General features: G+C 35.9%; 1 protein-coding gene across 1 annotated transcript in view; it reads left to right on the top strand.

Moving 5' to 3' along the window:
* Positions 1–14,965, top strand: part of LOC136026684 (uncharacterized) — a 136,592-nt gene that overhangs the window by 85,679 nt on the left and 35,948 nt on the right. Inside the window, exons 10-11 of the mRNA XM_065703428.1 lie at positions 10,010–10,134; positions 11,181–11,288. Coding sequence (XP_065559500.1) covers positions 10,010–10,134; positions 11,181–11,288 — 233 coding nt within the window. The remainder of the gene's footprint in view (positions 1–10,009; positions 10,135–11,180; positions 11,289–14,965) is intronic.

The following is a 14,965-nucleotide window of genomic DNA, read 5'->3' as shown; positions in this document are numbered from 1 at the left end:
AGTATCACTTTCATTGCTACGATCTTTTTTTCTATGTTGCATCCACATGCCTACCGGCACAGAGGGGTAGTAGTGTAATTTCGTCTAAATCCTGGATGGGAGACAAAGCTGAAGGCAATTTTCCCAATTCAAGGGAAAATGACAGTGAAAATTGAAAAATAATTCATGGGTTAGTAAAAAGGATAAGATATACTAAAGAAAATTGACCTGCTTATCTGGATACTTGAATTATGTAGGCATATCTTAGTTCTGACAAGATTTTTTGCAGAAGCTCAATTTCAGCTGGGTGTGGCAAACTGAGGCCTGGGGGCAAACTGTGGTCTGGGGGGAAAACTTGGGTCTGGAAGGGATAGCTACCTTTCCTTGTCCCATAAAAAATTACACCCCTACAGAGCGGAAAAAAGGCGATGCCATGCATCGTGGACTTTGCCAGAAAATTCTTAGGGTATGGGAAGTGACAAGTACTACAGGGAGCTTTGTTTTCATCAATTTAAGCGGTAATCCCTCTCTTTTCCTATATAAAATGTTTTTAAACATCCGTATACAATGTATGCCAACATTAAAGAACATTATTGTGGAGGTTGTTACGACTTCAGCCACGTGGAAAATCAAGTCACGCAGAACTTTCATCCATAAACAATAATACCTGTCTCCGTCCTCCCGAATTTCTTCAGTAATATTATTATTAAGAACTTATTCAACAAAACTGTTGTTCTTTGAAAATATTGAATAAATAATCAAATCTTGTCCAAAGTTTTATTTATAACCCAATACTGAATTCTCAACTCATTTGGCAGCAACTGGCTGAAAAACAGACTAGGTCTTCAAAAGGACGCTTGGAACTTTGGATTTCCAATTGAATGAGTCACTTCCAAAGTTTGTTCGACCACCTTTCCCATTAAAACCCTATATCTTAACAATGTGCAACTTTTATAGCTTACAAACCTGGAGGCATGGCATTCAACCTTTGGACTATTTTGAGGAAAATAGTTATGTCAAAATTCTAATCGGATACGTTTGGGGAAAACCGGTGGGGGATGGTTCTATGCCCCCAAATCACTTTTAACTCTTAGAAAGGGCACTAGAATATTAATTTGAAACCAAATGAGATTCTCCGATATTTATACGGCCACTCCTTCCATATGAAGAGCTCCTGGGAGTAACTAAACAAATATTAATGTATTAAGCCCTTGTGGCTCTTTTATGACAACGCTATTGCCTCTGACTTATACAGGTGAGTAGAACTTTCAATTCTCCTTCTAATGTCAATTTAAAGTTATTTAGGGAAAATATTGGGGGGATTTCTCGGTGAATGTTCCGTGGGAGGGATTTCCGGGGGGAGAGGAAGGACTGATGCCTAAACCCGGCAATAACTACTATAATAATAAAACTGCAATACGGTAATAATACTTATCTATGTTTTATAAATTATATAAATAAATAAATTACATCTAACGCAAGTCTTGTGCTTTGTGTGATTTGATTTAATTTAGGGATTTTTCGATGCTTAGACATTAAAATTCTGGTATAACCTAGTAAAAATTGGTTCTTGGATGCCATACTTAGTCAAAAGCAGCGGTTCATATCCTAGTTATGCCTTTCTAGAGTATAAAATCAATTCAACCCAAGGCTTGGAAGGCATAGGCCTATGAGCCCCACTTTCGTTCTTCCATTCATACCAAAAGAAATTTCTTAATAGTGATTTCATCAAGGCGTAACATACCCACCTTTTTTTTTTACAGAAATATATCTATGAAGTCAGTGTGTTTGTCTGATTTGACTTAAGTAATTTTTCTCTGAAAGTTTTCCTTTTAGGGAATTTTCCTTTATAAGTTTCAAGCATTTAATGTTCTTGTATTTGTCATTTGACTTCAACATTTAGGAATTTGAAAAACTTGTATCTTTTTACTGAGTAAAATGTGATAGAGCAGAATGGAAGAAAAACACCCAGAACGTGTATGTTCAGAAAAATATCAGGTGGGACTATTCCCATCTATTTTGAATTGTCGTTAATATGTCGAAGCTATGACAAATACATCTCAGCACATCATAACAAAGTGCAAAGCCGAAAAGAAAACAGCAACTCTATTTCAATATTGACTAAGTACATCGGGATTTTTGTTCGGGGATTGTAAAAAATAAAACAAAAAAAAACTTAAATATCGATGTTTATATGTTAAAAAATTTGTTTACATTTATTTTTGTTGCTTTGGTGTGAGTTGGACTCAATTTTGGGAGGCCATGCTTCCACTATCCCTGAATGGATATCAAGTGAACACATTTTTTTTTTCTAGCGTTAATTTTCGGGGAGAGTTTGCAAAAGCTCTTTTTATGGAGAAATTCTATAAATTTGGAGATAGGAAGCACTACTTTTTAGTTAATTTTTCGTGTCTTCATAAAAGGAAATAATATTTATAGGTAGTGGGCCGAAAAATAAATATAATAACACTTAAGACTTATTCTTCTTCTTCTCTTCTCCAGAAGTGGTCGTAGAATATCAAGATAGTGCTCATTAGAGGTAAAAATAAATTTCCAGCAATTTTTGGGCACTATAGTGTAAAAAAATACTAAGGGTTTGGGAGGAGCGAGTTTATCCCCCAAGTCTCTCTTAATCTAGAGCAGTGGTTCTCAAACTTTTTTTTACCCATGTACCCCTTTTCCTTTCTTTTTATCTTGGTGGACCCCTTCATAGCTATTGGACATAAGAAAAAATTTCTATTCTTCACTAATATAAATTTTAAGGTTTTAATTATCAAAGAAATATTATACGATTAAGCTTTATTTTTAAATGAAAACTAATTTAATACAAATAAAATATTCTACTATAATAATAATAGTAATTATTATTATTAATATTATTATTATCATTACTATTATTGTGACAATAACTACAATATTACAATGTTTCTTCCATGGGCAAGCAACACAAGCTCACGGAGAGTAGAGCTCCTCAGGCAGTTTAATTCACTCCAGCATTATGTAAACTGGATAAAAAAGGAGTGGAAATTAAGTGTGTGATTAAAAAAAAAGGAAAGGGCATGTTTATTCAATGAGATCCCTGTGGTTGATTCTTCTCGGCCAGTTTATTTATATTTGGTTCTATTGATGTTAGTGATAGTCGAAGATCACCCCTTTTCATAATGTCAAGTCTATTGCGATCTTTTGATAATATTTAAGAAAGACGATTAAATCCCGCTTCAACAAGATAAGATATAGGAAAAGCAATAAGGTAGTTTATGCCAGAGCAAAGGGTACATCGTAGCAACATCATTTGTTTTCCATATATTGTACTTGGTGATCTTTGAATTTTGCATGCATTATTTCATCACTTTGGATTTCGTTGAGGGGCTCTTGCAAAGATATGTCTATTTCGGCAACATTAACTTCGAAAGGAATTGAAACTCAAATCGGTATATCCATTCCGAGTAGGTCGCCAACCCGAGTTTGCATATCTTCATGTATATTTTCCAAATATTCACCATATAACGCAAGATCTTCATCTTGCAAATCACTGTTAATACAGACCAAACAAAGAAACTGTTTAAATGCACGACGCCTGATATTATTCTTATTCAGCTGTGGTTTCCTTAGAAAAGCAGCAATAGAACTTTTACTAGATACCAGATCAGAATTGTTTTCTTGGAGCTGTTTATTAAGTGAATTAAATTTTTCACATATATCTGATAAGTAAAACACATCACATTTATTTGAAAGCAGTTTTGCTCCAAGTCGTGTGTCAGCAAACAAGGAAACAATAGAATCCCAAAGTGCAATGAAACGCTTAAGACAATTCCCCTTTGATAGCCATCTCACCTCTGTATGTAATTAAATAAAAAAAATAAGTTTTTTTAACTGAAAGTAAGGAGCGATATTAAAACTTAAAACGAACAGAAATTACTTCGTATATGAAAGGGGCTGCTTCCTCATCAACGCCCCGCTCTTTACGCTAAAGTTTGACACTTTCTCTCAACTCTTCTTTTTAAAACAGTAAGAAACTTTAGCGTAAAGAGCGGGGCGTTGGTGAGGAAGAGGCCCCTTTCATATACGAAGTCATTTCTGTTCGATTTAAGTTTTAATGTCGCTCCTTACTTTCAGTTAAAAAGCTTGTTTTTTTCATTTAATTTCTGAACGTTTTTGAATCAATGTATATTTTGATTTTAGCTCTCCGCAGAGGAAAAATTAGAACGAAATTTGGATTTTTTTTTTTTGGCTAAATGGCTTTTTCATAATTTTGATCGAATGATTTTGAGAAAGCAAAGAACGAGGGAGGAAGCCTAGTTGCCCTCCGATTTTTTGGTTAATTAAAAAGGCAACTAGAACTTTTACATTTTTTACGAATCTTTTTATTAGTAAAAGATATACGTAAATTATAAATTAGCTTACGTAAAGAACTTTAGTATTCTCATGTTTTCATTACATATATGAGGGGGTTCGCCCCCTCGTCAGTACCTCGCTCTTTACACTAAAGCTTAAATTTTGTCCCAATTTATTAAGAATGACCCCTGAATCACAAAAGCCGTATAATAAATAGTTGAAATTACAAAAAATACTTTAGCGTAAAGAGCGAGGTATTAGGAGGAGGTGAGCCCCTCATATGGGTAATAATTTCTGTTCGTTCTAAGTTTTAATGCTGCTCCTTACTTCCAGCTGAAAAAAAACTTCCATATTTATTTTTTCATTGTTTTTTTTTTTAAAATAATGCTAGTAAATCCTGCGTTTCCTTCATGGAAGTTTTCTTCCCCCATGACAAATTCCTCGATGGAAAGTTCCCCCAGCATATCCCCCTCTTCTCAACCCCTCCCCCAACCTGAAAACGGCTGTACACTTTCCAATAACCATTACTATATGTAAGCCCTGGTCAAAGTTTGTAACTTGTAGCCCCTCCCACGGGGACTGTGGGGGAGTACGTCGTCCCCAAAGACATAGTTATAAGGTTGTTCGACTACGTTGAATAAAATGGCTATCTCAGAATTTTGATCCGTTGACATTGGGAAAATAATCAGCGTGGGAGGGGGACTAGGTGCCCCCCAATTTTTTTGGTCACTTAAAAAGGGCACTAGAACTTTTCATTTCCGTTAGAATGAGCCCTCTCGCAACATTCTAGGACAACTGGGTCAATACGATTACCCCTGGAAAAAAAAAAATAAACACGCATCCGTGATCTGCCTTCTGGCAAAAAATACGAAATTCCACATTTTTGTAGATAGGCGCTTGAAACTTCTACAGTAGGGTTCTCTGATGCGCTGAATCTGATGGTGTGATTTTCGTGAAGATTCTATGAATGTTAGGGGGGTATTTCCCTCTATTTTCTAAAATAGCTCAAATTTTCTCAGGCTCGTAACTTTTGATAGGTAGGACTAAACTTGATGAAACTTATATATTTAAAATCAGCATTAAAATGCGATTTTTTAATGTTGCTTTTTGTATCAAAATTCCATTTTTTCTGCTGCTTCTATATTTAAAACTGTCCTATTCCTTTTGTGCTCATTGACATTTTTGTTCTCTATTTCGTTTAAGATAATTTCTTAAACCAGATTGGCCTACCATAACATAAAGAAAGAAAACGGTCAAAAATGGGATTTTTAAAAACCAAATGAAAATACTGAAGAAAACACAGAGAGCGAATATTTCGAGAGAACAACCTTCCCTCTCCTTCAGCGCGAACAAAATAATATAAACAAGGAAAATGCCGAAGAAAAAACCAAAAACAGCCGCGGAAGTTACAACAAAACCAGTTGAAAACCGCCAGAAAATTAAAGATAAATAAAATACAATAAAAGACCAAAAATTATAAGAATTAAAATCAAATACCTAACAAAGATAAAGTGAGTTATTCGCTAGTTTCCGCGGTTTGTAATAATTCCAAACAAATATAAACTGCCATCGGCGGACATTAACGAACAACTGAGAGAGAAAAAAAAAAATCATTTCACTCGAACAAACAAACCAGCAGTTAAATAAATTGGTGAACTAGGTCAGCTGATTTCTGATTTTAACCATTGCGTTTCTTGTAGATACCCTTTGAGACCCTTTGAGACCGCAAATCAAAGGGAAAATTTAGTTTATCTTTTTCTCCCGTATGTTAAAGGGGTTTCAGACTACATCTCCAAAGATCTTAGTAAAAAAAAAATATTTACACTTACTATAGACCCATAAACTCAGTTCTCAAATCTACCAAGGTAAAAACCCTATTCCGATAGGTGAAAACTCTGGTTTCTACAGAATACTTTGCTCTTGTGGCCTTTGGTACATCGGAATAACTGATCAACCACTTACGGATAAATTAACTCAGCACTCTACCTCAATTAGTAACACCCTGAAAAAGCAGAAAAAAACAGAAAATTTTTTACTCTGCCCTCTCGGAACACATATTTAATAATCCGCTTTTATTTAACCAAGCTATCCTAATTTCGCATGACAAAGGTATTGTCCAGCACTACAGAGAAGCTGCTGAAATTTGTAAATACTAACATGTGAGTCTAGCTTTGAAGAGAGATTCAGGTGGTTTAAAAATAAATGAGTCGTATTTCGGTTTTCTCAAAAGAGAAGGCGATACTTTTTGTAATCCCTGAAAATAACCTTTTAACCATTTCTCCAATCACATAATAAAACACGTCATCAAGCCCTTACGTCTCAAAGGGTATCCGCAAGAAATGCAATGGTTAATGTCAGTTTATGCCATTTTGTTTGTTTTTCGTCAATCAGGTCTTGATAGTCAAGTTCTAATATATCTAATGGATTCATTGGTAGTTAAGAGCTTGACTTGCATACTCGATAGTCTATAGGTTCTTTTGGGATAATATAAAAAAACAAACAAAAAAACTCTAGGTCTTTACAACATATTCGGAAAGCCTTCAAGTCTTGTATGATGGTGCAAGACATTGATAGCCAAGGTTGTGGTTTAGAAACCCATTATCATTAAGTACAATTATCTATTTGTTGTTAAATTCATCTTAAAAAAAGGAGAAGTCATAGCCGCAAGTTCAACCCCTTTTACATTCGTAATAAAAAAATGGCTAACCTTTTTAGTTTTTTTTTCTACACGCATTTACTTTTTGTTATATATTGATGTATTCTAGAGTGCTAATAATAAAAAGAGTTAATTATTTTTAACGACAATTGTTCCTTCTGGAACGCACCCGAAATTACTATGTAGTTGAATTATCCAAAATAATATGGTTTAGGTTAGACCAGGTTAGACAAGCGCATTGAAAGGAAAATCTAGCATGGATCACTTAATAGAATAATTCGATTTTAAATTGGGAAGAGAGAAATAGAGTTCTTTATTGTACTAATTTTGAATTAGCACTTGATTTAATTATCAGATTAGTTCCTGGATTTAATAATTTTGAATACATAAGATGCATTTGCTAGTAAATATGTAAATAGCTGGCTATGCATACAGACAGTGTAATTTTAGATATATGGAATTGTCCCTTGCCAACAGTTTGGCATCTAAATTAAATTCTGTCTTGGTTTAAGTCTGTGCAACAAAGTGTATATAGTCAGCATGATTATTATTATTACTCTTGTTATTGTTATTAATTGATTGATACCTTCATTTTCAACAATTCACAAAAATTAAAACAACAATGAAATAAACATAGCCACTACTAGATGGCCAAATGACCTGTGCATAGAGGGTCATATAAATAATTAAATCATATAATTGAGACACACACAACAAGCAATTGTAAAACAGGCCATCAACAATGGAAATATATCAAATCAATATGTACAACCAACTGATAAAGTAACTTACAACTGTAACTCTTCAAATATAATGAAACAAACATAGACAGGAAAAGGTAGGAAAAAAGGAGAATAAATCACATCATAATACATATAAGGTACCTGCTCTCATCCTGTATTACGACTGAGGAGAAACCATTTGACCTGGTATTTAAATGACAAAACTGTCTCAGAGCACCTAATGCTGTCCAAGAGGCTATTACAGAGGGGTATACCTATGTGACGTAATACATGGGCTGACCTACTGTATTTCTCTGTGTTTACTAGCTTGTCAGCATTCCTAGTATGGTGCGATTGATAAAAAGAATTAGAAGAAAAAACATCCACAAAATATGTTTGTGCCCCTTGGGTATAGTATTTTGAGATAGAGCTTCCCCATCCTTTTTAGGATTGCCGTCCTTGGTAGTATCAAGGTGCCCACAATTGTTTTCCCCCATCCCGAGAACCCTGTCCCTCAGCTTACGACCAGCTTTGACAGGAAAAATTCATTCCTCGATTGAGAGGGAAGAATCATTCACCACACCATTATTCATGACTGAGGAGAAACCCTTTGACCTGGTATTTAAATGACAAAAGTGATCCAGAGCCCCTAATACTGTCCAAGAGGCTGTTCCAGAGGGGTATGTATAAGTGATATAATACATGGGCTGACCTACTGTACTTCTCTGTGTTTACTAGTTTCTCAGTATTCCTAGTATGATGCTATTGATAAAAAAATAGAAGAGAAAATAAAAGAAAATATGTTGGTGCCCCTTGGGTATGGTATTTTGAGATAGGGCTTCCCATCCCTTTTAGGATTGCCGTCCTTGGAAGTATCAAGGTGCTCACAATTGTTTTCCCTCATCCCGAGAAGCCCATCCCTCAGATTACGACCGGCTTTGACAGGCAACATTCATTCCTCGATTGAGAGGGAAGAATCATTCACCACTCGCCAGCCACTAGCCACAAGTGAAGTTTGATCCTCAGAACCAGGACTAGCAAAAGAACTTCTTCCTCCAACTCGGATTATTCCTCAGGGGAAATTTTCTCGCAATATATTTGGTGCTTCTCATTTTCAGGGGAATTGAGCTCCACGCATATGATTTTGACAGTCATTACTGACTTACCATTGCGGATCAGGCACTGGGGTGGACGACCAGCGACTGGACACTGAGTGAAATTAGCAGTAATAGATCAATATTTTTGCCCTCTCAGGGGCACTCCAAGAAGGTTGTCGTCACTACCTCAAAAGTCAACCTAATATTTCTGATATTAGAAATATGTATGTAGTTATTTTTTTAAAACTGTACACCCTACCTTGGGGTCAGACTGAATCGTCAATGATTTTGCAGCATACTTCAGTATCTTAAGTCAATTGCGCCGGAAATGAACGGACATTAACACGAGACACCAAACTATACTCGGCTAAATTATTATTTCTTAATATGAAATAGAACACAGAAAGGATCAGGGTCTATTTATTGCGTTTCATTTGTTTTTGTTGCTGTGTCTTCTGCCTTTGCTTTGGCTACATTGAAGTAATTGTCTATGGCTGGTATAAAACTATGTTTTGTCGCTTGTAATTTAATATCTCTGATTCAAGGTGGATTAATTCTAAGGTGGGGGCCTAGTTTTTCTAAGTTTGTGTGGATTCTTGTTTTTATATCGAGTGCTCTCAAAACGTTTGCATTAAAAGGGTTTCTTGTGCAATACTGCTTGGAGGGATGGGCTACCCGCCATCCACACCCTTCTTGTTTCCAGGCGCAATTGGGGTTTTTAATGCAAATATATGAGGAATGAAATTTAAATTTTTTCATTCAAGATTAGGACGCACCCATAAAAGTGGATCAGGACTCAAGCCTCAATAGTCCATTGCCTTCCATTGGAGAAACGGATGAATGATCCTTAAAATTTCTTTCAGAACGTCTAAAACGTGGTAAATCATAGTATTTTCTCTGTTGTTTTCATTGGATATTCTTGAGCAACGCCAAGTTACTGGACTCCGAATTGAAATTTTCAGTGCTACATTGAAGGTTTCAATAATCAATAATCTTTCACAACCGTTCTCAAATAATAATTAGAAAGTTCGATTTTCTGGGTTATTCATTGATTTAGGTTTTGTGCCAGAAGAATAAAGATCAAAAGAAACAAAAATGGTGCTCATTTTCTTGTGTTGTTTTTATTCGGTTTTTGGCGGGTAGAGGAGAGGGACATAATTGATCTAATTTTATTTATATCATGCAACTTCAACGTTACGCCGTTTTTCTATGAATTCTAGGTGGTACTCTTCGAAGAGTGGCATCTTGTCCTAATCAGAAAGCAATGGAAAGGCGACCAGACCCAGTATCTGAAGTCTGCGAATTGTCAGTTAAAATTGCAGACCTTGGTAATGCTTGCTGGGTGGTAAGAGCTCTCTCTCTCTCTCTCTCTCTCTCTCTCTCTCTCTCTCTCTCTCTCTCTCTCTCTCTCTCTCTCTCTCTCTCTCTCTCTCTCTCTCTCTCTCTCTCTCTCTCTCTCTCTCTCTCTCTCTCACCTCTTTCCATTCTGGCCTTATGTCTGTGACTTTAAGGTTAAAGATGCTCTACGGTTCAGGTATTATAAATTTCCTGACGAACCGACCGATAGGTCATCTGGTTACCACAGTTAACTCAATTGCATTACAGTCTTCGCTATAATGCTTTAAAACATCAGTTCTGGATTTAATTTTTGATTTTCAACGGTTCAAAGTCACCCAGACTGAGCCTAGAATACTATGGTAATGGAATGTAAACCAAAAAAAATGATGCGTTGCTGTTTTGTTAAGTGAGGGGGATACTAGGTTTGGTGCTTTTCTTCCATCCTTTCTTCCCAAATTGATGTCAGGTTTTAAGGGAAATCTAAGTTGTATAAATTTGACGAAGATCAAGTCTCCGTTGTGGGGAAATTAAATTTCATTCTAGAGTCCTGTGTACTACATGAACACCAGTTATGCGAGTTATAAGATAATAAGAAAAAAGAGTAGGCTTTTTATACACATTTTCCGGGAAGCAGAAAATATGCACGTGTAAAATGTCACAAAGTGTTGGCTTTTACCCTATTAAGGCAGTCTCAACTTGTTTCAAAGAGAAGTCACTCATATTTTAAGAAAAAAACATGTTTAGCTATAAATAAATTAAAAGGCAGAAAAAGGCTAGAAGAGGTTATAAAGGCCTTCAATTACTATGAACTAGATCATAATGTAAAAACAGCGGAGCTTTCCCACGTCACCCCAGAAGAATCCTCGTTTTAAATGTACTCTTACTAGATGGTGCTAATGTTGTAAATGGGAAGCACCACGAGTTGAAGGGGGCTTAGGGATTTATTCTTTCACTGAATTTTATTTGTTAGTTTTTATTTGTTCTATGTTTTCAAAATGAACTAGTATATCTTCTACTAATCTATTCCTTCAATTCTTCATTTTTTTTTTAAAGGACCATCATTTTACGGAAGATATTCAAACTCGACAGTACAGATCATTGGAAGTTCTTCTGGGTGCTGGATATGGAACTCCTGCTGATATTTGGAGCACTGCCTGTATGGTAAGAAGCTTCTTTCTATCTCCGGTCCAGCAAGACTAAATTTGGGATATTGTGCTCTTTTAAGCCTTAAATATGGGTTTCAAGAACTTGATTTTGTTTAGAATTATTTTATAATTAAGGTCTAACCAACTTGATTATGCATTCTAGAATTTGTTTGGCTTCGCTAATCCAATAAGTCATTATTTTCGGTTTGTTTAACTGAAGGTTCACAGCCCACCCCTTACTTAGATTTCTTGGATTTTATTTGGTTCTCGAGGCGTTTAGAAGTCACTTGTTTTGAACCAAATATACTCTTTCCTTCCTTACATGACTATTTTGAAGTTGTAGACGTGCAAATTATTATTGGCGCAGATGGATTCTGCAGATGGTGTGTTGTGTTTCTCTACTCCGCTTGAAAATTGAAGCTGAGGAAGAGAACGCCCTCAGGAATGCCGAATTAGTATTTTTATTATTTTTTTAAAGTTGTCTTATTAATAACAATGATTAAAAAGACACAACATGCTAGGGATGGTGCAAAATTGTGTTAGGTTCATTCCGCCACACCTTTCTCTGTAAAACGTTTAGGTATATACTAGACCCATGAAAGGAGATCCTTCTGTGGATAAGGGCTGTGGTGCCGAAGGGTTTGTTAGTCTGCTAGGAAAGGCTTTAAGGATGTTAGAAACTAAGCCAAAGGTTAAATGGGGTGCTGAGGGTTTAGGATTCGATGGAAATAAACACATCCTAACCTCGACTTGCGGAATTCCGTTCAGACTGCTGAAATACAACCAGATATATATTCAAAGTACTGAAAATTAATATTGAAAATTAGAAGTCCAAGGTTGGTCCTTAAACTTCAGTCTAAAGTACCCCTTCAAACCTAAGGAGCCTGGACATAAAATCACGTTCGGAAAATCCTGTGACTCCCATTCACAGGAAAATTCACGGAATCTACGTTTTGATAGGAAATGTAGAGATGTGAAAAGGTTCATTTCAGAAGCTGTATAGTCACATGGTTTTCCCTTTTAAATTAATTTTAAAGTCAAAAAAAAAAAAAAAAAAAAAACTTCTATTGAACCTAAAAGTGCAGGTAGTCAGAAAAAATTTCTAAACTAGACAGCCATAAATGGAGCTAAACAAATATGTAGATACCAAAGAAAAAAGAAAAAAATAATCAAAAAGAACAAAATAACCACATATATGGGGACATTCACTAGAGATGAACACCCAGGTTTATTATCCTTAATTGGCATGCACGCCTTAAACGGGTTGCATTGCTATTCAAAAAAAATTTCCATGGTGTCATGGAAAATCATAAGTGTAGAATGTAATCATAGGTTTGAATGATATTGGGAGCGAAATTTAGGCTTATAACTAGGAATTGTTAGGGGGTATGGGAGTTTTACTCACTTTCGTGTGCTTTCTCTCACAAAAATATGAACATTTTAAGAAAACATACCTTGGATGTGAAGGAAGATTTGTTTAGTGAGGAAGAATTAGCGACAGTACTAAAAGGATTAAAAAATAATAAGGCCCCAGGTGCTGATAGTATGATTAATGAGTTTCTTAAATATGGTGGCTCTGAGGTTAGGAATAAGCTACTGAAGATTATGAACATGATTTTTGAAAAAGGGGAAGTACCCAATGATTTTAGGAAAACCTTAATTAAACCACTGTATAAGAAGGGTGACAAGAGTGAGTGTCGTAATTATCGAGGCATTAGTCTGGTCTCTGTAGGTAGCAAATTACTGAGTAATATGATACTTTTTAGACTCAGACATGCTGTAGACAAAGTTTTAAGGGAAGAACAATGCGGTTTTAGAAAAGGTAGAGGATGTGTCGACCATGTTTTCACTCTTAGGCTAATAATTGAGAAGTCCCTTCGTTGTCAAACACCTTTGGTCCTCAGTTTTATCGACTATGACCAAGCTTTCGATTCTGTTGATAGAACAGCGTTAACAAAGGTCTTGTCGTTATATGGTATACCTGAAAAATACATTAAAGTGATTTGCGCTATGTACGAGAATAATACTGCTGCCGTTAAGGTAGGAAATGAGGTTAGCAACTGGTTTTGTATTAAAATCAGGAATTAAGCAGAGTTGTGTTCTATCCCCCTTTATATGGATCATTTTGATGGACTTCGTCTTAAGGAGCACAGGAAAGGGAATTGGAGACCATGGAATCAAGTGGGGAGGAAGAACGCTCCTGGACTTAGATTATGCTGATGATTTAAGCATATTAGATGAAAGTGTGAGCAAAATGAATGAATTTTTAGAGGTTTTACGAGTTCAGTGTGCTAAAATAGGCTTGAAAATTAATGTTAAGAAGACTAAGTCACTAAGGCTAGGAATAAGTGAAGATGAACAGGTGACATTAGGTAACGAAAAGATAGATCAGGCTGGGAGCTTCAGTTACCTTGGTAGTATTATTAGTAAAGATGGTGGGAGCAGTGAAGATGTTAAAAGTAGAATAGCTAAGGCCCAGGGTGTTTTTTCACTGTTAAAAAAGTTTGGAAGAATAGAAAGATAAGTCTACAAACCAAGATTAGAATATTGGAAGCTACAGTGATGACATTGGTCAAATATGGCTCCGAAGCATGGGCACTCCGAAAAGCAGATGAAAATTTACTAGATGTTTTCCAGAGAAATTGCCTACGGATTGTTCTGGGTACCCGGCTGACTGACCGTATTTCAAACAGTAGGTTGTACGAAAAGTGTGGTTCAATCCCGCTTTCTGGGGCTATAATGAAAGAAAGGTTGAGATGGCTAGGCCACGTCTACGGATGAAGGATGGCAGATTACCGAAGATTGTCCTTTTTGGCCAATCGTCTGGGGCTACACGGAAAGCAGGTCGTCCTTGTATGGGTTGGGAGGATGTCATAAATAAAGACTTAAAGGAAATTGGAACTTCCTGGGAGGGTGTAAAGAGGGAGGCTTTAAATAGATTAGGTTGGAGGAGGAGCGTGCGTAGCTGTGTTGGCCTCATGCGGCTTGGTGCTGCAGTGAGTCATTAGTAGTAGTAGTAGTAGTGTTTTAAAGTTGCAGATTGGAAATTATATAGCAACTATTTTGTCAAAAATTAAATGGATTGTTAAAATTCGGAAAACACAGTTTTTCTTTGATATTCAGACATTTATTTTGATAACACGAGAAACTCTTGGGAGAGGCACGAGCCTCTGTTTTAATTTTTTGTATGTCTCTTGTTCTTTCTCTTGTAATCTTTCCGTCAGCTTATTTACCCCCCCCCCCCCCCGAAAAAAGTCAGTAAAATAGTGGTGCTTTGCGCCACTATTTAATTGACTCAATTTTTTTAACGGCTGGCTGAAAACATAGGTTAGTGTCCCCCTCGCCCTTGCCTGACAAACTTGACTATACCTAGCAAAGCTAATATATATTTCCAAATAGAAACGGAAGAATTAGATTCAAGTGCCTTGTTTAAAATTGATATGAATTCTTATGTCTACTTCCAAGATTTTGCAAGTTACCGAATTGTGAGTTGTTCCGTATTTTTAGTTTTATAAATTTATGTGTTTCAATATGTTGTACAAGTTGTTGAACATATGTTTTCTTAGTTCTCCTTCTCCATGCTTTCCTCCATTATTAATTTTAGCCCTTAGGTTTGTAAGAGCTCCTGATAAACGAAATTAAGCTCTCATTTCCTTTAGGAAGATAACGCCATCTATCCTTAAAGGTATTAGT

Source organism: Artemia franciscana, chromosome 4, assembly GCF_032884065.1.
Source record: "Artemia franciscana chromosome 4, ASM3288406v1, whole genome shotgun sequence".
NCBI classification, from domain to species: domain Eukaryota; kingdom Metazoa; phylum Arthropoda; class Branchiopoda; order Anostraca; family Artemiidae; genus Artemia; species Artemia franciscana.
The sequence above is the reverse complement of the archived record's forward strand: the minus strand, read 5'-3'. Positions and strand labels throughout refer to the sequence as shown.